This window comes from Typopeltis vanoorti, chromosome 7 (assembly GCF_054136105.1).
Source record: "Typopeltis vanoorti isolate ZY-2024b chromosome 7, IOZ_Tvanoo_1.0, whole genome shotgun sequence".
Taxonomy (NCBI): Eukaryota; Metazoa; Arthropoda; class Arachnida; order Uropygi; family Thelyphonidae; genus Typopeltis; species Typopeltis vanoorti.
In genome coordinates, this window is record NC_143555.1 from 86,718,926 (window position 1) to 86,742,586 (window position 23,661).

Consider the following 23,661-nt stretch of genomic DNA (forward strand, 5'->3'; position numbering starts at 1 on the left):
ATTGTGATGCGACGGACTTTATTTGACTGGAAGGATTTTGCCGATTGGATTTGTTCAGCGCAAGGTAAGGTTCTGGCTTTAATGCAAATATCCCAGGTCCTCTCCTGTCCCTGCCCTGTGCCCGTCAGTAGTCTTCCACCTCTAGTAGGAGAATTCGATGTCGGTCTACACTTGGTGGAAAGAAGGGACAAGGCAGGTCCAGAATCACACAGCCCCCCCCCCCCATTAAATCACGGTTGATTTAATTTAAATCATTGTTGCTGCTTCGAGCTTTTGCCAACGCTCGGTTTTGCTGGCAGTCCTTTGCATCTGCGGGATTCTTTCTGCGGGTAGACCATTAATGGGTCTACGGAACTTTTACGTTTAAACAATGTTTTTACACCTCAGTTTCTCAAAATGTGCGAAGTTGACGCTGACGCCCTGGTATAGTCACTAAACAGAGGGCTAGCCATAAACATACTTAAAAAGATTCTAAAAAAATTTGAAATCAATTTTTACACTATGTCGGGGGACGACGAAGAGGGTGACGACAATGCTCCAACAGAAGAGAAGCTGGACTTGGTGGTCTCCGCCCCTCAGACTTCATAGAGGTCCGAGCGTGTAAGAAGCGAAAACCCACAGCCTCTGAACCACCAAAAGAGAATGGAATGGAGGAAGATGGCCCAGTTTCGGACCCCCTCTTTCTCTACTAGAGAGAAGGTACCTTTGATCATACTCCGCGATAAAAACAATGCATGTTTTTATCAACAATAAAAACGACAGATGCCTCTTAGGGCCACCATGTCCAAATCTAAAGATCTCTTATATCACCGCCAAAAATGTCACCTACGGCATCAAGATACAGCCCACTACAGTGATGGACTACCGAAAACTGAGAGGAGAAATGAATGCCAGAGGCATTCAGTATCACACCTTCTGGCTCGGCTCAGAGAAAAATCTGAAGGTGGTGCTCAGAGGAGTGTCTGAGAAGAAGTGGCTGCTAATCTACGACATCAGGACCTGCTACCCATCAAGATCAGCAGAATGATCAGCTCCATAGCCTCTAAATGACCAGCAAAAATTATCAGAAGCCCATCTGCCGCAGTGGGAGGCCTTTAGAAGAACAACTGGACAATGACAGACAAGGACATATGAGGATGTCAAGGATTATCATAGCCAGGTCCCTTCGTCCACAACTGACTATTAACCAGCTGCAGATAGATCAGTGAATTAGAGAATTGGTACAGCAAATAGCGTATCACACGTCAACCCAGAAAAAAGCTCCGCATTTCTATTCGCCAGACGTAAAGCAGAATCGAACACAGCCATACAAATGATTGGAAAAATCATTCCTTGGCACAACCCAAACAAATATCTAGGAGTTTAGCTTGATAAATGCCCAAATGTCAAGACACATAAATACGTGTATCTCGTTGTTTCTCCGCTAAAGCCAATCAGACCACACCACAGCTATATCCACTCTTGAACAGAAGCATCTTCCTAAACATAAGCAACAAAATTCTCCTCTACAAATCAGTGATAAGACCTTAACTAATCTACGCCTCATCAGCCTGATGACACGCGACCAAAAGAAACATCCACAGATTACAAATTATCTAGAACAAATGCTTGGGAATGGCATTTAATGCTCCTTGGTTCATCAGAAAACTCCAGTTGCACCGAGAAGTCAACCTGCCATATATCAAGACTACATGACACGTAGGCATCATTGCAGAAAAATTCTTCCCAATAGCAGATAATCACCCAAATTATCTGATTCGACAGGCAGCTGACTACAAACTCTCATATGGCTTCAAACACAGAAAACCGAAATCCTTCATCGTAAGAGAAAGCTGATACAAAAATGCTCACAAAGAGCGGGGTTCCACACACACACACACACACACACACACACACACACACACACACACACACACACACACACACACACACACACACACACACACACACACACACACACACACACACACACACACACACACACACACACACACACACACACACACACACACACGTTTCAGCTATTCACTTAAAAGAAAATGTTGCATATTCAGAAATATGGTGCTGGAAAATGTTGGACGTCATTTTCTTTCAATCAGAGTGCAACATATGATTAAATGTATTATCATAGAGACAGAAAGGAGCGGAATTTTTTGATAGGAAATTTAAAGTATTTAAACGACAATAAATTCAAGTATTTGAATTTAAATATAACTCTATATCTATTCGGGAAATCAATTAAGAATCTCAACTTTTTGTGACTGTTAACAATAATTTCCTTCTTATTTAACCTTCAGTTCTGAGAGCCAGTTTAACGAAGTTTGCAGGGTTTTGATTAGTTGTAAATATCGATCTTTATAATCAGACGTTTTCGGACTTAGTTTTCGGAAATAAAGTAAAAAAAAAATCTTTTTTTTTTTGGAATTTTTAGAGTTAACCTAATACAAGTAATTACTGAATTATAAACAGTTTCATATCATCTTATTATCTTTTATCTACATTTGTTATATTCCTTTCTTTTCACATAACTCTCTTATATTTAAATTCAAATATTCGATATAAGCAAACGAGAAATTAAAAGTATTGACAGTTGTTTATATATATATATATATATCATCTTAAAATATTTTAAATTACAAATAATTTCAATTATAAATACTATTTTTGAACTATAAAATATAAATTTTATTAACAAAATACAAAATATTTACAACACCATTAATATTTAAATAAATTAATTTTATATCCAAAACAAGCGGAGAGAAAGGTGTTGTTGGAGGGTATATGATTATGGTAATAGACCGTGAGATGCGGTGATTAATACCCTTGTAGGGTAATGGCAATGCTGTAGCCAATGAAGTTCTAACTGAGGCTCGGCTATTGCTGTTACCCTCCTGCCAAGATCGGAGCATTATACAGCTCAATAACACTTTATCCTTACACTGTCCTTTACAGATAACGGGGAAGATAAAAAGCATTCTTGCTTCGCCCCTTTAAGCCAGTCCTTATAAGGATATATAAGGAAAGGTATTGTTATAGCTAGATCGAGGAACAACGTCTAGGGTAACAGATGGCAATGCTGTAGCCAATGAAGCTTTAACTGAGGATCGCTATTGCTGTTACCAAGCCATGACCATAGCTTTTAACTCATTGTTATGTTAAATTAAAATACACAAGTTTTAGCCATTCTCTAAAAACGTTGCATATTCAGAAATATTGGGCTGGAAACTTTTCGACGTCATTTTCTTTCAACAGAGTGCAAAATTTGATTACGTGTATTATCATAAAGAGAGAAAGGAAGAGACTATTTTGATAGGGAATTTAAAGTATTTTAAAAGACAATCAATTCAAGTATTTGAATTTAAATATAAGAGTGTTATGGGAAAAGAAAGGAATATAAAAATATCGTATAGTCATAAGGGTAACGATAGCAATAAATTAGAAATTTCCAAAAAAATTAAATATCATTTTTGCCATATATGGGACACATAATAATTGCAAATAACAGACGAACATTGTACATTTTTATATATAAAAACATCATACTGATGATAATTTGGAACCTTTTCATATGATGTTTCATATGAAACATCATATGAAATGGTTAAGAACCAGGTAACTGTTCGAAGCACATTAAACATTTATAAAATGGAAATTTTATTCAATTTCTTCAATGGACATATATTTAAGATGAAACAACTTTTTATTCGTTGATATTATGTATAAAAAAGACAAAAGTAGTTTAAGTGGTGTTGTTTATCAGAGATATTTCAGCACCGAAGTCTCCTCGAGTTAGAGAATTAGAATCTGTTCAGCTAATGATATTTCAATTTGGGAAGTCTGAAATTGTTCATTGGAATCATGGTGGAATTTTGAGTTCTGATTTTTGGTTTTCCTAAAAAAATCATAATATCAACATTGAGTAAACTCTCTGACCAATAATTTAGTCAACTTTAAATGTAGGATGACTTGTTCGTTCCTTAGCGTAACCTTTTAAAGGAGAAATAAAACAGATGTTTCATATAAATGAAGTATGTGAATTTTCTCATTAAACGATGCACGTAACACAGTTATAATAACAGCAGCTGTTTCTACAAATGCGGTTAGTATTGAGTTTTCATAATAATTACATTTTTAAAAACAGTCCAGAGACTACACATCCTTTTATAATCGAAAATACCTTATAGATTTGATTGTAATCGTTGATTACAGAAACTTTAAGTTTATTTTATTTTAGTTTTGTTTCAGGTTAGTTGTTCTTTGAGCCAGGAAAGCAGGGTTTGAATTCTCAGAATAAACCCACCTTTTCAACCCTGTAACCCCCCAAAAAATGACGAGAAAAGTTGCGCTGTTTGGGGAGTCATACCAGCTAATTCACACACACACACACACACACACACACACAAATATATATATATATATATATATATATATATATATATATATATATATATATATATATATATATATATATATATATATATATATATATATATATATGAAATATATATATATATATATATATATATATATATATGAAATATATATATATATATATATATATATATATATATGAAATATATATATATATATATATATATATATGAAATATATATATATATATATATATATATATATATATATATATATATATATATATATATATATATATATATATATATATATATATATATATATATATATATATATATATATATATGAAATATATATATATATATATATATGAAATATATATATATATATATATATGAAATATATATATATATATCCCTTTGAAATGATATATAATGACGACTAGAAAATTTAAATTTTCTAGTCGTCATGTAGTATAACGAAGGTAATGTCCGTATCAAAATAGTGCAGCTCACTGGTTAGCAAAGACAACCTTTGATAATGACCTGGGTTCAGTTTTCGTCGTATCATAAAATGAACATTTGAAGTAATTTTCATATAATAGTGAATAAGCCAGCCTCATATCCCAATACGAGGCTGGCTTACTCACTGATGATAGGTATGTTGGGTACATATGATGGGTGTATATTGTGAAAATCGCATCGTGCAATTTTCTTTTAAAGTTTCATTATGACAAGTTTTGGAATTCTGTCAAAAATAGCCCAAATGTTAACTTTATAGCAGATTCTTTATCACTTTAGCAAGAAAGAATTAAACTGAACTGTTTTGTGTTTTCCTTTAAGTGTTTCAATGTCGAACTTGAACGAATATTCTATTACTTTGGATATCTTTCATAATATTTTTAATTTCATAAAGATTTATGAGCCTGTTGCTCGCCCTGAGTGGGCCTGAGGATTATTCATTGGGGTTGCAATTTAAGATAGCTTTTGGTCTTTTATGCTTAAAGTAATCTGTTGCGTCGTAATTTGACGCTAATTGAATTAGTTTATCAGGGTACATAGATGCTTTTGAGAAGAGCTTAGCTGCTGTAGTCTTCATGAAAGTATAGATATAGGCGACATTTGTGTCCCGTCGTAGTTGCACAGGACGTACGAACCATGGTGCGTTGCAGATCATTCTGAGACATTTATTTTGCACACGGTGTAGTTTGAGTATATTGGTATTGACAGTATGGCTCCAGGCCGGAGAAGCATAGGTGAGTATAGGACGAATCATCATTTTATATATAAGTAACTTGATTCTGGTGCTCAATTTACTGTTCCTATTGATTAAAGGATAGAGCTGAACAATGATGTTTGATGTCTTTAGACAGATAGTCTTGACAGGGGAGCTGAAAGTCAGTTTATTGTTCATCAGTACGCCAAGATATTTGATCTCAGTAAACCATGGAATTTTTGTGTTAAATAAGAGGATGTCTCCGGTAGGAAGCATTCATTTGGCGAATAGTAGTACTGCTACGCTCTTTTGAGTATTTACTTGGAGTCGTCCTTTGGTGAAATATTGTTCAATGAGCAGTAGATTTTTCTGCAGTTTCTTGATTGCTAGATGCGGTTTTAAAGATCTGGCCAGTATCGCAGTATCATCTGCATATACGTCCTTAATATATGACAGTGGGTTGTGCGGGATATCACACATATACTGTATATGGAAAATAGAGTCGGTGCCAGTAGAGATCCTTGTGGGACTCCAGCCAGGATGCACTTTTGTATTGAGAGTGCGCCATTCAACTTAACTCGCATGCGCCTATTGTATCGACTGTTTTCCTGGACATAGCCAAATGTACTGGCTATGTCCAGGAAAACAGTCCCAGTGCATTGACGCCAATTAAATCGTGTGGTAACATATTCCACCAATCTATATATATCTGTTGTGTAGTACTGTGAGATTGGCGGAACCCAAACTGCTCCTCAGGAATAATGTTTAGCCTGTGCACTAATTCTTGGAGTCTAGTGAGAATAATTTTCTCGGCAATTTTGCCCAGATTTGAGATGAGACTAACTGGTTTATAACTTTAGGGTAATCACGGGTCTTTTCCAGGTTTATGTATTGAGATTATATCTACTAACTTCCAATGTAAAGGGAAATGTTTGTAGCGTAAGATGGAGTTTATTATGTTAGTCAGATTCACAATAGCTGTGCGGGGTAGTAGTTTTATCACCTTGTTGGTGATTCCATCAGGTCCAGGAGCCTTTTTGTTCTTTAACTTCTTGATTATGTCATATATTTCTGCAGGTATGTGAGTGCAATTTGACTAGAGTATTTGATAGAAGATTGAGCGTAGATCTGATATGACGGTGAATCTTGTATATGTGATTGAAGTCGAGGTGGTCGTAAGAGGGTTTAACATTGGCTCTCTAGATTTCTTGCTATTGCCTCGGCTTTATCTGCATCGGTATGGATGAGGCCAACATCTGTTTGGAGAGGCGGAAGAAGTTTATTTTTGTTCTTGATCTTTCTGATTAGATTCCATACTGAGTGGTTATCAGGGGAGATAGAAGTCAATTTTCCTCCCAAAGTTGACTTCTATGCACTGTGAGGGCATCTCTTACTGCGGAGTTAAATCTATTCAAGATTCGTTTATTTTGAGGTGCTCGGGTGTTATGATATTTCTTTCGTGCCCTGTTCTTCTCTCTGATCAAATTCATGATGTCTTCTGGCAAGAGATTTGGTTTGCGGGTAGTTGTGGAAGTAGTAATTGCTGTAACGGCTGTGTTAATTTGTTTAGTTAGATCCTTTACAGCTATTTCAATTTCATCTGTTGATTTTATTATCGGCACAGGACCAATATATTTTAGAAGTACACTGGATAGCTTGTCCCAAGTATGAAAGAATGTGAGGGAGGGGACAAATTGTCCTGGTTTCCCAGCTTTAATAGAATGGGATTGTGATCGGATGATAAATCATTGAGTGTAATTATACTGTACTGTAGTCTTACCTTTTGTAGGATAGCTATGTCCAAAAAATCAGCCCGACCGTATGTGTTATAATGGATAAGCTTGGCGGGGGCTGCCACAACCACACTTGTTGGACAATGACTAGTTAGCTAGTATCTGTCCATTTTTATTGACAGAACGACTGTTCCATTCAGGATCTTCAGAGTTAAAGTCGCCGGCCATGATGAGCTCCCTGTTGTCGAGTACGCGTTCAGATCTGAAAATAGTAATGTTTTTTGCGGAGGATTATAAACTGCGAAGATTTTTAGATTACCCGCCGAACACGTAGGAATTTCAATGCCTGTAATTTCAAGATTAGTGGTGGATGGAATATTTGTAGAGTGATAATTGATGTGATTTTTTATGAAAATGGCAGTGCCACCGCCTCTGCAGGATAATCTATCTGTTCTGTACAGCTGGTATCACCTAATTGTGGGGTTGTCCGAAGGTCGCAGATGGGTCTTGTTTAGCAAGAGTACATCCGGATGATGCCTTTAGGTGAACTCTTGGAGCTCCAAGATCTTTCCGCTTAGGCCATTCGCATTCCATGCGATGATCTGCAGAGAATCTGGATTTATATTATTTTTATTCATGAGTGAGTGCTGAAATAATGGCTTGTGTATCCTTTAAAAATCCAGTAGTAGAACATCGTGAGGGGTTGGATCTGTTAAAATCTAATAGCATATTTGCCAGAGAAGAGGTGATGATAGCTGTCAGACTTGTATGTGGTGTTAACTGATCCAAGGATGACTGTTTGGGACGAGCTACTTCTGCATACATCCTTGTCTGTGATTGCTGAGTTGTTCTTTTTGAGAACCTCAGGCTTCGTCAGATGGGCTTCTGTCCCTTTATATTGATCTGTGAGAGGCTGTGAATCAGTAATCTTTAATGCAGATCTGCTGAGGGAAGAAGAGTATGTTTCTACCTCTGATTGGTGTTTGAAGATACAGTCAAAGCAAATAAGGTTTTGAGGCTATGTATTATATCAATTATAATATTATATCTCTTCTTTAAGTAATGAATTTAAAGTACCTACACAATATATGTGATATTCATTTGTTTAAACAAAACATAGAGATTTCTTGTTTACAGGTTAATTTGCTTTTCCTGAAATGAGCGAACTACTTGGTAATGTCCAGTTTTATACACATGTCACTTCCTGCTGGAGAACGGAGTCTATCCACTCAGCGAATCAGGAGGATTTTTATAGTGGGTCTCCCTCTTGTAATTAGATTATTTCTTTGATGCATTTTTATCATTTCTATTTTGCCAGCGTTTTTATGGTTATTTGATATTTGATAACGCATAATTTTTAACTGGCGTAGCGACCATGCGACAGCTCCATCTTTACATCTAAGCGGCAAGCGTTAAGTGACTTGCAAACACATTCCAGTGTTTAAACATCGCATCAACAGCTTTCTAGCAGTACCTCCTTTTGGTACATCTTTTCTCAGGATTTTTCTACTTAGAAATTAATAAATTAACATGAAAGATGATTTCCTAACAAACTGTTTCTTGCATCTTCTGTTTATTCATTCACGTATATATTCTTTATGGCGGAGGGTTCTATTTGAATGTTTTTTTTTTTAAATAATTTTTTAACGTGACTTAACCTGGCTATATTATTCAAACGATTTCTTTCTCAGAGCATTCTTCATTCAAAAAAAAAAAAAAGCCATTTTGATGGTTTCTTGCTTCTATATAGTTTTTCATGTGCACGTGGCTTACTAACTTTCTTTCTACCTCCAAGATTTCAATACATGTTTCTGGAGGCAAGGCTGTTGTGACAACATCACTATTACAGTGATATTTTCCTATGAATTCAGAATCAGATTGCATTCTTTGAGATTTCTAACAGGTGCCCTATGGGATTATGTTTAGATAACTGCGCATGCGAGCTTCAGCACTCTCTCAAGAATATTTTTAGGTCTTACATGGTCAGCTGAACACACCATTTGCGATTGTTTGCTTATCGGAGAAAAAGTAATAACACGCATCTATCTGTACGCTGCAATAGAGATTGGCGTGAAGAATATAGCCTTTCACCCATTCACCATTCCGATATTGTTTAGTAAGTAAACATTTTCTAGGATCAAAAATGGAAAAAATAAAAAGCCAAGTTACTATTTCCTTCCCGTACGAATTCTACACGCATTCTTACTGAAGAAATGTTTTTATTTTTTTATGTTTTGTAAATAATATGTTATATTATTCTCTTATATTTTTCATGTACAGACTAAGTTTTCCGAAGGTAACTATGGGAAACTATAAGGAAAAATTTACAGAGTTAATCTCATATTCTTTATTAGTTGTTTATTTGGATAAAATAATCTCCTAAATAATAATCATAATAATAATAATTAGTAATAATAATTATTACTAATAATGATTATCATAATTATTATTAGTATTATTACATGGAAGTCTCCATGCAATCCAGATACTCATCGCAGGAAGCCACGCTACCAATCATTCATACAATGCCTGTCATCTCTCTCTCTATCTCTCTCCTTGAACTCATTTACTGGGAGTATATACACCTCATTTCGGCATCCCATTCCCCACTCTTCAAGCAAAACATTTAGTCCTCCCACTTGCTAACCGCTCTTGCACAATTTCCAGAATAAACATCTATTTTTTAATTTTTGTCATTTATTAAAACATTTATTCTATCAAAATCCCATTCAATAACTCATATATTTACGCTAATCAAACACTTTTTGTAACCACAAAAAAATCTTTAGTCTATCTATCTTTATAATTAGCCTTCCGCAGCTGTCAGCATCATGGTCACTCGTCTGTTGATCCTCCTCCACAACTTCATTCGTAAGGAATAAGCTGCAACTAGATATGTGTTAAATCGTGCAGAGTTTTTTCCAGTATCAAAGATTTATAAAGAGGTCTAATTTTATTTTATTTTTATCTATGTGTTATTCAATAACAATTAATACTATGAGCTACTTTGGCCACATTTATGCCGTCTGATCTTCCTTTCTCTCCATTAAGTAACCTCAAAATTCCGATTCTTGTTAGCATTAAATGATACATTTTAAAGCTCTTTATAATCGGTGATTTTAAATGCATCCGAGTTCAGTGAGATTTGGAAATTTATCGTGTCTTTAGTATGTGTGTCATAATGAGAACTTGGGCGAATCTATTACGTTGACGATTAAGCAGTGAAGGATAATCAGTTCTACCCGCGTTTCCTAAAACCTAGATAGGTAGTTGGATGGACAAGAATCACTGCATTAAATACTTCGTGAAAATAAAGTGCACATATATATTAAAAGCAACTACGCTGTAAGAGTTGAAAAATGATTACAGAGGTTTTTGCCGAAAATTTGTATCACATGCTAAGTGAGTTGTTGTTTCTTTTGAATTACCGCCAAAGAAAGCAAGGTTCTGATGACATCGTATTATGTCTGTCAATTGGCTGTGTTCTTCAGTCTGATTGATGTTTTTTGAGAAGAAACAACCCAGTTTCCGGGAGGAAAAACCCTTCCATCTTTGTATGAGACGGGATAACTCACCTTCAGTGCATTGTGCTCTATAGCCAAAATACAAACTCAGACGTTAAAAATAAACCGACAGCAATAGTGACTGGGCTATGGAAATTATACGTTGGATGTATGTGAGGCTAAGCAGTGAAATTACATTGAATTATTTCTCCCAAATAAAAAGTGACAACACTTGAAATTTTTATGCATAACATTTGTAACTGTTGTATTCATAACACTATTCTTTTCCAAAATAAATTTATGTTTAAGAGATTGGAATTGTTTTGTGAAAAACAAGGATTATAGATATTTGAATATGAGATTTTTTCTCTACAAGAATTGTTCAATAGAAAAGGAATTCTTTCTTTTCTTTTTTTTCCCTCATTTTGTAAACAAACTGGTGAAGGATCTAGCGGATTCTGAGTAAAATGTAATTACAAAACTTAAAAAAAATATATTTGTTGACGTAGTTGTATCACTGCTTCTAAAAGCTCACTGTTAAATGAATCGGAAAAAAAAAGCTTGGAAAACGACGAGACTCCTTATGCACAACAGAAGGAATATGTAAATAATTAACCAGAAGGAATGCACTTTATTTTTAAAAACTCGGTTTAGTTAAAAATAGCCAACAAAGGAACTGTAATGATGATAATAAATAAAGACTCGTATGAGACAAAAAAAAAAAAGAAAGAAAAAATAGAGAGAATGAAACTACCCCTCAAGTAAACTTTACAGTTCTTAGAGAAAATACACCGAATAGAATTTAATAGAAAATAAAAAAAGTTGATTATTTTATTAAAGAAATAAAAGTAAAATAAAAAAATGCTGCAGGAACTTCAGTTCTATGCGAACTCCTCAGAATAATTAACATTCATAAAGCAAATATCACAACCCCGTTTCTTTCATCTCATTAAATACCTCGCATGTATCTGAATTTTTGAGTTTAATGTTAAAGCCGTTTTTTAAAAAACAAACAAACAAACTATATTATTAAAAAGGAGACATTTCTGCTAAGTAATCGGTCTGCTTCTCATTATATATTTGCTTTATACTGAAAGAATCAAGTAAGAAATCGTGTTCATCTGAAAGTGAAATATCATTGCTCAGATCTGTTATTGGCTATAGAAATTTTCTAGCTGTACGAATATAAGGTATCATTCTTCCGCTGATTCTATGCATGTAAAAGAACAAAACTTAAAATATCCAAGCATTATGGAACATTATCCCTTCATCTAATTGAAGAAAATATGTGCATGGGGTGTTATTGAGCTATAAGTTCTAGTCATGACTGGGTAACGGCAATAGCCGAGCCTCAGTTAAAACTTTTTGACATCTGTTACCCTGGGTCATTTTTCAGAGAAAATCTATTTGTGAATACTCATATTGACAACTGACATTAATGTCTTTAGGGGTGAAGCGAAAAGCTTTTCATATTTATTTCTCGCTATCTGTTACGGCTACAGTGAGGGTAGAATTTTATGAGCACTTTGCTCGCTCTGAATTAGGCATGGAGATTATGCATCGCTACAGGAAGTTAAAATGACTTTCGTCTTTTATGTTTGAATATATCAGTTGCCTCGTATGCTAAAGCTTGCTGAACTAGATCATTGAGGTGTATGGACGTCTTTAGAAAGAACTTTGTTGCTAAAGATTGTAGGAAAGAGAAGATATAAGGAATATTTGTATCTCGATGAAGTTGATTATTTTTGACGAGCCATGGGGTGTTCAAGATGATTCGCAAGCATTTGTTCTGAACCCGTTGGAATTTGATCATATTTGTAGTGGAGGTGTGGCTCCAGGCTGGAGAAGCGTAAGTGACTACTGGACGAATCATCAGCTGGTGTAAAAGCAATTTGATTATGATGTTTAGCTTGCTGTTCCTGTTAATTAGGGGGTAGATCTGGGCGATGGCTTTACATGCCTTTGCACACGTAGTCTTGATGTGCTGGTTAACTTTTAACCAGCACATCAAGACTACGTGGTATTTTGTTTTGTTTTTTGTTTCTGTATACCAGGGAATTTTGGTATTGAATAGTAAGACGTCTCCTGCAGGAGTTATCAACCTTTTCGTGAAGAGAATGGCTGAACGTTTTTGAGGATTTACTTGCAATCTCCATTTGGAGAACCATCTCTATCTAAGATGAGGTAGTACCTTTGATCTTGACTTGCATGGTTGTGTTCTATAGATATGATCTAAAATTTACTATTTTCAGTGAGATACCAGCTGAGATAAATTTATGTAGCAATCCGAAGTGCCATATTTTGCCAAATGCTTTGGATAGATCAAGGAAAACGGCTCCCGTGTATTGACGCCAGTTGTAGCTGGTGGTAATGTATTCCACACTTCTGTGGATTTGCTGGGTAGTACTATGGTGTAAACGAATTCAAGCCTCATTTACTGAGGTGATATGGCTTCTGCCTTTTCTATGTCTGTGTGAACAAGGCCCTAATCAGAAAGTATAGGGGGTGGAGGAATCAGCCTTTGTTTCTGATATTCCTCAGTAGTCGCCAGTAGATCAGTAGTTGATCAGTAGGTGAGATAGAAACTGCCTATTCTTCCCATAATTGATCTATGTAATCTTTGAAAACGCATCTCTGACTTCACCATGTAGTCTTTTAACACTTTCATTGCCAAGCTGAAAATTGGAATTTCGTGTGGTGGCCAATTTAAAAAAATTTTTTTTTTTATTTAGTTAGCGCCATCCACGCGATAACGCGTGATCGACCGTTTGGTGAGAACTCGCATCGCGCGATATCGCGTGATTGGCAATGAACGTGTTAAGAATTGTTTTGTCTTGTGGTGCAAGAGTGTTACGAAATCTTTTCCTAGCTCTGTTTTTTCTCTTATCAAGTTTATAATGTCTTCGGGCAGACGACCTGGCTTGAGGGCAGATTTGTAGGAGGTGGCAACCGTTATAGCGGAATTAATTTGTTGGGTGAGGCAGTTTCTATTTCTTCTTCTTTTGTACATATGTGACGAACATGTCCAATATAAACCTTGAGTGCTGTTGACAGTCTTTCCCATAATATATAGAAATGAAACGAAGAGACAGGTATTCTTGTTTTCCCAGCTGTAATAGAATTGGGTTATGATCAGATGACAACTCATTTATTGATTTTAGGCTGTATTGAAGTTTAATATCTTGCAGAAGAGTTATATTCAGGATGTCAGCAGTGCCAAACGTACTAAGATGAGCTGATTCGGTGGGGCCTGTCACAATAGCATTGTTTGATTCTATATAGTTGGAAAGGATGCAACTATTCTTGTTGGTGGTTCAATTCCACGCAGGGTGCTTGGAGTTCAGATTCCTGTCTATAATGGTGGGTTCTCCGACGGATAAAATGGCATTTAGATCAGAGTGTAGTGGAGTGTTAGGGGTGGTTTGTAATCTGAGTTGATTTTCAGTCTGCCAACCGACTTAGTGAATACTTCCACGCCTGTGATCTCAAGGGTAGTTGTTGGAGGGTTGTTTACAGAATGATGCTTGGTGTAATTTTTAATGAAGATGGCAGTGTTGCCGCCTCTGTAGACCAATCTGTCGTTTCTGTATAGACGATAACCCCTTATTTTAGGGTTATCTGGGGGTCTTATATGTGTCTCACTAATTAATATAACATCCGGTTGATACTTATATGTGAAATCTTGGAGCTCCAGAATTTTGTTTTTGAGGCCTTTTTCATTTCATGCAACTATCTGGAGAGAGGCTGGAATAAGTTTTTTTCTATTCATTCATAAGTGCTGTGAGGATGACCTGGGTTTCACGTAGAAATATTTTAGTGGAGATTTCTGAGGGGTTTGACAGGCTGAAGTCTTAAAGCAAGTTTTCTAGAGAGGCCGTAATAACAGCTGTGAGGTTTGTAGGTGCTGTTTTTTTTATTCTGTTCTGGTATTGATTTTTTTGTACGGGCCACATCGGCATAACTTCTTGTTTGCCTTTCGCTCCCTCTATTTTTGGTGGGCTGCAATTGTGGTCGCTGAGCCTCCTGTTGTGGTGCCCGGGCCTCTGGCGTTCTTGTACTGTAGGAGGAGGGCTGTTTATCTGCCTCCACCCGTCTGTTCTTTGCGTGCTGAATACATCCTTTATAGTTCGCAGGATGAGGGCCACCGCGGTTGGCACATTTAGCCGAGGTGGTTTTTGGTTTTGTACAGATATTGGTTGGGTGGCTATCTCCGCATTTCAGACATTTAAATTCAGCTCTACACAGTTTCTGGGCATGGCAAAACTTTTGGCACCTGTGGCATTGCCAAGAAGATGCCCTTTTCCGGAGTGGTTCTGGTGTGACGATGAGTCCACAGATTGTTTTTAAGTTGTAGATATTTTTGTAAATGGTATGGATCTCTACAAGGACTAACGGCATATGAGTCTTGTCGAATCTGTACATTCTGCTGACCTTGACTGGAGGCAGATCCTGCAAGTTAAGATCAGCAGCTATTTCTTCTGTGTCAATAGCTTCACAGACGCCACGGAGGACGGACTAATTTAAAAAATTTTTTTTCGGAGCTGAGCGCGAAGGAATGATACTGAATACCGCTGTCGTCCATTTCTTTAGTCAATCATCAACGGTGACAGATTACTTCTGTAATCTATCACCGTTGCAGGTTGTATTTTAATGCCTTCATCCATATTTTTGGCGTTTATAAAGCCAATGTGCAGATTAGCCATAGTAGATCTTAGAGTTGCGGGGGTAGTAACTGCTGCACAGGCTGTTTTAATCTGTTCTGTTAGATTTTTAACGGCTGTTTCAATTTCCTCTTTTGATTTTATGACGGGAACAGGACCAATATATTTCGGAAGTACCTTGGAGAGTCTTTCACAAGGAATGAACGAGTGATGGGGGGAGATAATTTTTTAAGGTGTTCCAATTTTAACGGTATTGGATTGTGATCTGATGATAGATCATTATTCGTCATTGAACTGTATTGGAGTCTGGTGTGCTGCAGTATGGCTATGTCCAAAACATCAGCTCGACCATAAGTGTTGTAATGGGTCGGGTCGGTGGGACCAATCACAAGCAAGTTGTTGAATCCAGCATAGTTTTATAGTATGTGTCCATTTTTGTTGGTGGAACGGCTATTCCAGATTGAATGCTTGGCATTTAAATCACCTGCCACAATGATAGGCTCTCCGGTATCGAATAAAGCGTTCAAATAAGAGAACAGTAATATTTTTTGTGGAGGATTATATGCTGCGAAGATTTTTAATTTGCCAGCAGAACTCGTGAGAATCTCGATGCCGGTGACCTCGAGGTTGGTTGTAGGAGGGATGTTTATAGAGTGATAAGAGATGAAATTTTTAATGAAAATGGCCGTGCCTCCTCCTCTGTGGGATAGTCTATGGGCCCAGTACAGTTGATATCCACAAATGTTGGGGTTGTATGAAGGTCTTAGGTGCGTCTCGTTTAGTAAAAGGACACCTGGCGGATGTCTTTGGGCGAAATTCTGAAGTTCTAAAATCTTACTCCTCAGGCCGTTCGCATTCCACGCGATGATCTCTAGAGAGTCTGGTTTTAATTTGTTACTGCTGATTATTGAGTGCTGAGATGATGGTTTGTGTATCCTTTAGGGAGCGTTTGGTGGAAGGAGGTGAGGGGGTTGGATCTACTAAAGTCCAGCAGCATATTTGCTAGAGAGAAAGTGATGATAGCTGTCAAATTGGATAGTGAAGCTGGTTGAATCTTTTCCTGGGTTAACTTTTTTACAATCCCATGGCTAATTGAGATCAAATATCTTGGAGTAGTATTATACAGAAAACTGACTTTCAGCTACCATATCAAGACTCTCTGTGCAAACAAATCAAAAACAACCATAGCCCAGCCCTATCTGCTAATTAACAGAAACAGTAAGCTGAGCACCATAATCAAACTACTCATATATAAACTGAGTTCGTCCAATACTCATCTACGCTTCACCAGCATGGACTCATTCCGCTATACTAATATTCTTAAGTTACAACGAGTGCAAAATAAATGTCGCAGAATGATCTTGAACGGCCCATGGTTCGTACGAACTGTGCAACTTCATCGGGACACAAATGTCCCCTATATTTGCACTTTCAAGCAGACTATAGCAATCAAATTCTTCTCAAAAGCATCTGTGCACCCTAACAAACTGATCCAACTGGCTGCAGATTATGGCGCAATGGATTATGTCAAATATAAAAGACCTAAAACCATCCTAAACTTCAACACTGAGGACTAATCTCCAAGCCAACTCAGGGCGAGCAATTAGTTCATACACTTTCTCCACTCACAGTTTCTCTTAAGATAGAGGGGAATATGAAAAGCTTTTGCTTCACCCCTTATATCAGTAAAGTTGAAAATTTGAAAAAAAAAGCATGCCATATGCCAGTGTTTCCCAACTGTTTTGATGTTGCAGACCCCCCTGTATCAGACGTTAATTCACCGCGGCCCCCATAACATCCAACATGGAATTTTTTTATATTTTACATATCATAAAGATCAAGTGATAAATTACAATTTTTCAACACTAAATGTGCCATTTTTGACAATGCAATACTGTTATAAATGGAGATATTCGGAAGAATATAAACATATCCATTAGGCCTAATATTATGAATTTAACACTCGCCTAATGTGATGGCTGGTGCTGTTTTTCAGACGTCAACTTTTGCATGTCAGGATCAAAACTGGATAATTTCAGACGTAGATCTGGCTCTACGTTAACTCTGTTCCTGTATTTGTTTTTCATATATACAAGATAAAAAAATGTTGTCTCGCACAGATATGTAGTGGCAAATGGCAACAGATATCTTACAGCCCTTTGGAAATTTTAGGGTAAACAGACTTAGCTTGGAAGCAAAACTCCAGTAACGGTAACGAAAGAAACTGCATTTTGAACGTCGAATCACAGGACAGCTCGATAAGTTGTTCTGCTTCGACAGAAGGAAGTTCATATCCCGAGTCTAGAAAGAGACAGAGTTTTCATCCAGTCGTTTTTTTTTTTCAGGACAAAGCGGAAACTACAGACGTAGTTGAGATGCCAATGACCTCATATGTTCAATCATACTTTCAGCAACATCACCAGAAAGGAGTTGTTCAATGAAATCACTCAGAGCATGAAAGGAATCGTATTTTCCTTTCTCGAACCGGTGGCATCACAAATTTAACTTCTTGATTGTTGCCTTTATCTTGTCTTGCAATGAAAACACAGTGACAGATGTACCTTGAAGGCTCGAGTTTAAAGTATTCAAGATGTTAAAATGTTCGCCAAGTAAGCAAGAGATGAGAGCCATGTGAAATCATTTAAATAGTGTGTTAACTCAAATTTGGAGTTTATGAGGAACAACCATACTTCATCACGAAGCTCAAACAACCGCGTCAGAACTTTCCCCCGGGACAGCCATCGGATTTCTGAGTGCAATAATAAGTGTTCGTGATCACTTCTCATTTCATTACAAAGTGCAGAAAATAACCGGCTGTTAACAGGACGGGCTTTAATAAAATTGACAATTTTTACTGCCTCGTCTAGAACGTTTTCATTTTGGAGGGCATACGGCGTGTAGCTAGTACTTCATGGTGTATACAACAATGTGTCCATTTCACAAGAGGTGTGACTTTCTGGATACGTGCGACCAAACCTTTATGTATTCCCGACATTGGCTGAGCACCTTCTGTGCTGATACCTACCCATTTTCCCCATTGAAGTTTATTTGTAGTTATGAAGTCATTGACAACTTTGAAAAGGGCTTCAGCAATTGTATGAAGAGGTAACGATTCACAGAACAAAAAGTCTCCACAAACTTTATTTTCATGTTCATATCGCACAAAAGCTAGCAAATTAGCATTATTTGAAATATCGTGGCTTTCATCCAACTGCAACGCAAAATATTCACTATGACGTAACCGTTCTAGCAAAATATCTTTCACATGTTGAGTCATCTCGTCGGTTCTTCTTCTTTTCACAGTATTGTCAGATAACGATATTACAGACACCTTGTTGACATGTTTTTCACTAAACAAGTTCTTTGTTATCACTTTTGTCGCAGGCAAAATTAAATCTTCCCCAATTGTATGGGGTTGTCCATTTCTAGCGATCAGAAGGGCGACTTCGTAAGAGGCAAGAACAGTCTTTTCATTTTTTTGTTCCACACACAATGTCCTTAATTAAATTCTGTAAACCACAAAGGTGCAGTTTTTTATTTTGAAAATATTCTATTGGCTTATTAACTGATTCGCCATGTTTTGTTTCAAGGTGGTGTCTCAACTTCGACGGTTTCATAGATTCATTCGATCACACTTCGCAACAAAGAACACACTGTAGTCTGTTTTTTACCGTCTTTATTCAGAACGGAAAATCCCATTTGCAAATAGGCTGGACAATATTTGCGTGATTTTTTAAGGGAAGCGACTTTATCTGCACTACTACTATTTTCGACAACACTAGATCCACTCGGATTATCGTCTGTCTTGCGTTTCACTTTAACCACCGATCCATATCTAAATAAGGTCGTGAAAAAATTGAAAATCAGAAGTTTCGTTGTGAACTCAATTATTTGACCAAAAGTAGAAACACTGAATATTAAACCGAGAAAAACACACTTGTATAATATTATAAAATTTATTTATAATATAAATTATAATATTATAAATCTCAAACCCAATATAATATTATAAATCTCAAACCCAATATAATATTATAAATTATTAAATTACATTAAATTAATAATAATTTACTAAATTAACTTAAATTAAATTGAAAAGGGTTGGTTATTCACCTCCGCTTTACAAAGGGAAGAAGTAACAGCCACATTCGTGTTAAATTTTACTTAAACCATGGACCTCAAGAGCCAGAGATATATGCCAGGTGTAAGCAACTTGATAACATAAAGTTTAATGAAAACAAACTATCCTTCTGATCCCCTTTGAATTACTCGCGGACCCCCGGGGTCAGCGGACCACAGGTTGGTGTTTCAAGTTTGTATTTTGTGTTTCAAGTTTGTATGAGGTTTGATTAAATTTAAGCAAAGCAAGGCGTCGTTGCAATCCATTCATTTAGCCCTTGTCACGGTATCTAAATGAAAAGACCGGTGCCATTAAAGCTACTTAATATATGCATGGAATGTTACGAGTACATTTAATTCAATTCGGTGTGGCAAATGCATATCATGATTCATTCCATGCAGAGTTACTTGAGCAAAGAGTGTCCCTATCATCCTCTATAAAATCTTAATCTATGCACGATGTAATTATCCCGATCTGACTTCTTAGTGAGTATTGGGTAAAGTGAATTACATTAGCACCTTTGAAAGATTTTACTAGCATTGATAGATAATATTTATCAATGTTTATTTATTTGTTTCCTTTGCTTTTTTAAGAGGAAGCACACTCAAATTGATCAAGAACTACTGACCGCCATTGACAATATTTGTAGTTATTATCCGAAAACGGGAAACCAGTTTACCGAGTCACACCATTTGAAGAAAGTGCAATATCATACACAATGTAAGATTTAGTGAAGTAATAGCAGTTTCCATTTTAAATTTGATAAAGATAGTGATTTCAACAATACGTCAATACAACTGGCACTTAAATTTTGACATACTTTCTGTTTCATACTGAAAATATTATACTGTTAAAATTTAGGAAACGCTACATGCACAAAATATTTTGTTTTGTGGTTTTCTGTGTTTCTATGTGTCTATATTTTATTTCCTTCTTTCTTCTAATCGGTTCGAGAGCAAGCTAAAGTTCCACGTTAGAATCGAAGTTCAAAGTATCCCAGAAGAAGTATGAAATCTTTACATACTTGTAATGGTTTCGAGATTACAATGTATCTAGTCATTTATTTCGTCTAAATTTATATAACATAGCTTCTAAACTAGTGTCTAGAAATTCGTCTACAAATATAATTAATGCTTGGCATTAATACCGTTTATCAGTGTTTCTCAAAGTGTGATACGCATACCCCTGGGGGGGAGGCGAAAGGTTTTCAGGAGGTACGTGGCAATTTTCAGCTATGCATCATTAACTGCATGGAATCATTATTAAGAAAAAAAAGAATTATTTTAAACGTATATATTTCTCAATAAATTATATATTATGTATGAATTCTACTCAAATCGCGAGTTACTATCGCCATGACGCCATGAGTTACCATCACGTCCTGGTGATGGTAACTTGCTCCCTGTGATAAACAACGCGCTCTCCCGAACAGCGGCACTATACTGAAGACACAAGAAAAATAAGTAGTTTTGTTGTTGTTGTTGTCTTGTCCTTTGAAGAGTCTTAGATGTTTCCGTGCGCTCTTTGTACTGCTTTGGCTATGTCTGTGATTTTGTTTGTATAGAGCTGTTGTTCAGGATTAGGATCTATTTCTTGCAAGGCTGCTGTAATTGCTGGACAGGTAAAGATGTGAGTGGGTGTCAGTTCCGTATTGGGGCAGTTGTTGCAGTTTCTATATGTTCTCGTATCATCTGTATTGATCTTCATTCCTCTATAATGTCCTGTTCGTAGTCTTGCTATCGTAGTGGAGGTCCTTCTGTCAGCATTGATCTCGGGAATTTGATGTTGTATCACTGATTTCAATGGAATTAGTTTAGCTTTTGCTAGTGCATTGGCATCAGCAAGAGTTATCATATGAGTTTCTTGGTTGAGTTCTCTGGCCTCTTTTGCTAATTTATCAGCTGCTTCGTTGTGATCAATGCCTACATGAGCAGGAATCCATTGTAGAATGCAACTTTTACCTAAACACTTTAGATGATTTAAGAGTTTATGGATGTCTTGTGTGAGCTTGGTATTGCCATTTTTGATTGCCTCCATAGCTGATCTTGAGTCACTGTAAATTATAATTCCTTCAGATTGTTGAGATGATGATAGATTTAAGTAGGCTTCTAGTGCTTTAATTATTGCGTAGAGTTCGCTGGTAAAATTGGAAGCGATTCTCCCAGATCCAACTTTTATTGAAAGTTTTTCACCTTTCGGGAGTAGAAGGAGAACACCAGCGCCTCCATTAATCATATTGGTGTCTGATGATCCATCGGTATAACAAATAACCTGTTTGGAGGATGAAAGAAGGTTGATGGTATTTAGGCCTTTTTCTTTAAGCATTTCTTTTGGTTCTTTTTTTGTACAGAGTTTGGTAAGGTTTAGATTTATGAAGGTATTTGAAGGTAAAGGACTGGAAAATAGAGGTTCTTTGTTTATGTGGACATTTAGCTGATCAAGACCTATTTCTTTCCTGATAGTGTCATCATATTGTAAAGTCGATGATCTGTGAAGTCTGCAAATTTGGTTCCAATGTTCATAGGTTTTTAGGGAGACATGATCACTTTGGTAGCTTCTGATATTATTTATGAATTTTATGGTGGCAAATTTTCGTCTGTCCTCCAGCAGGTCAAGCCCACATTCCTGTTGGGCTCTGATGTTGTTAGTGGATGAGACTGCACCAATGATAATCTTGGATGCTTTTGCTTGTATTTTGTCTAGGTTTTTCTTTACCGATGAAGCCGAAGGTGACCAGATAGGTGCTGCATATTCCATTATTGGCCTTATTAGTGTAGTGTAAGTAGTTTTGAGGATTTTTGGCTTTGCACCCCAATTTGTTCCACAAAGCCTTTTCAGTATATTTAATTTTTTTAGAGCTCTGTTGGAAGTGTTAGAGATGTGTTGTGCAAAACGTAATTCCTGATCAAGCGTAATACCAAGGTATTTTGGATTTGTGACTTTTTCAATTAGCTTGTTATTGATCATGACTTTGGGATTGTAGGAATGTCTATTTTTCCTGTCTGTACTAAATGTACTTAGTTTTGTTTTGTCTGGGTTGATTTTAAGTTTGAGTTCGTTTGACCATTTTTCTAATCCTCTCATGGATTTGTTTAGAATTTCCTCTGATTCTTTGATTTTAGCACTAGTGTGCCAGATGGCTATATCATCTGCATAGCAAGTTACTTTTGTGTCTTCTGTAAGGTAGGGATGAATATTATTGACATATAGAAGGAATAGTAAGGGACTGAGTACTGAGCCCTGGGGAACACCAGCCCAGGTTCTCCGCTCTTTTGATATTGCTGTATTGATTCTGACTTTGATCTTTCTTCCTCTGATGAAATCAGCAATCCAGATTAAAGCGTTTCCTCTAATTCCAATATCATGTATTGTTTGTATTAATTTTTTGATCCAAACACGATCAAAAGCAGCAGTCATATCAAGGAATATGGCAGTTGTCTTTTTTGTTGGTTTTTCCTGAAATGAGTCTATTATTGTTTGGCAGAAATGGAATAATTGATCTGTTGTCGAATGACGAGTTCTATAAGCAGTTTGGTAGTAGTTGATTTTCTTATTTTTTGTCAGCCAGTGCATAAGCCTGGAGTGTATGATTCTTTCAGTAATTTTACAAAGTATGCTAGTTAATGCGATAGGTCTGTAACTTTGACATTCTGCAGCATTTTTGTCAGGTTTCAGGATGGGTACAATAACTGATTTTTTCCATTCTTTTGGAAGTTTGCCCGTTCGCCAAGAGGTATTGAGAATGTCCAGAAGTTGTTCTTTGGCATTTTTGCCAAGGTGTTTGACCATATGACCAAAGATAAGATCATTACCAGGGGATTTATTAGGTGCAGTTTTCTCGATTGATGAATTTAGTTCACTTAGTGTAAATTCTTCGGAGAAGATGTCATTAGTTTGGTATGTTCTTGCTTGTTTTAGCATTTGACTTGTGAGTTTATTGAGGGGCTTGTCCTCTCTGTTATACTGAAGTTTGGAGTTGTTTGAATAGGTTTTTGCCAGTGTGTTTGCAATTTCTTGATCTGTAATAGCTTGTTTGCCAGCATTTATGATGAAGT

At 36.4% G+C, this 23,661-nt stretch overlaps 1 protein-coding gene across 1 annotated transcript; it reads right to left on the reverse strand.

Annotated features, from left to right (window-relative positions):
• Positions 1 to 18,349: 18,349 nt before the first annotated feature.
• LOC150104840 (zinc finger BED domain-containing protein 5-like) lies at positions 18,350 to 18,763 on the reverse strand. The gene has a single exon (XM_090395072.1). It carries the CDS (start codon positions 18,761 to 18,763, stop codon positions 18,350 to 18,352), a length of 414 nt encoding a protein of 137 aa, XP_090251198.1.
• Positions 18,764 to 23,661: the final 4,898 nt, after the last annotated feature.

Bases quoted from the DNA above. Each gene is read 5' to 3' on its own strand.
- LOC150104840 (XM_090395072.1), bottom strand. From the start codon at position 18,763: ATGACTCAACATGTGAAAGATATTTTGCTAGAACGGTTACGTCATAGT.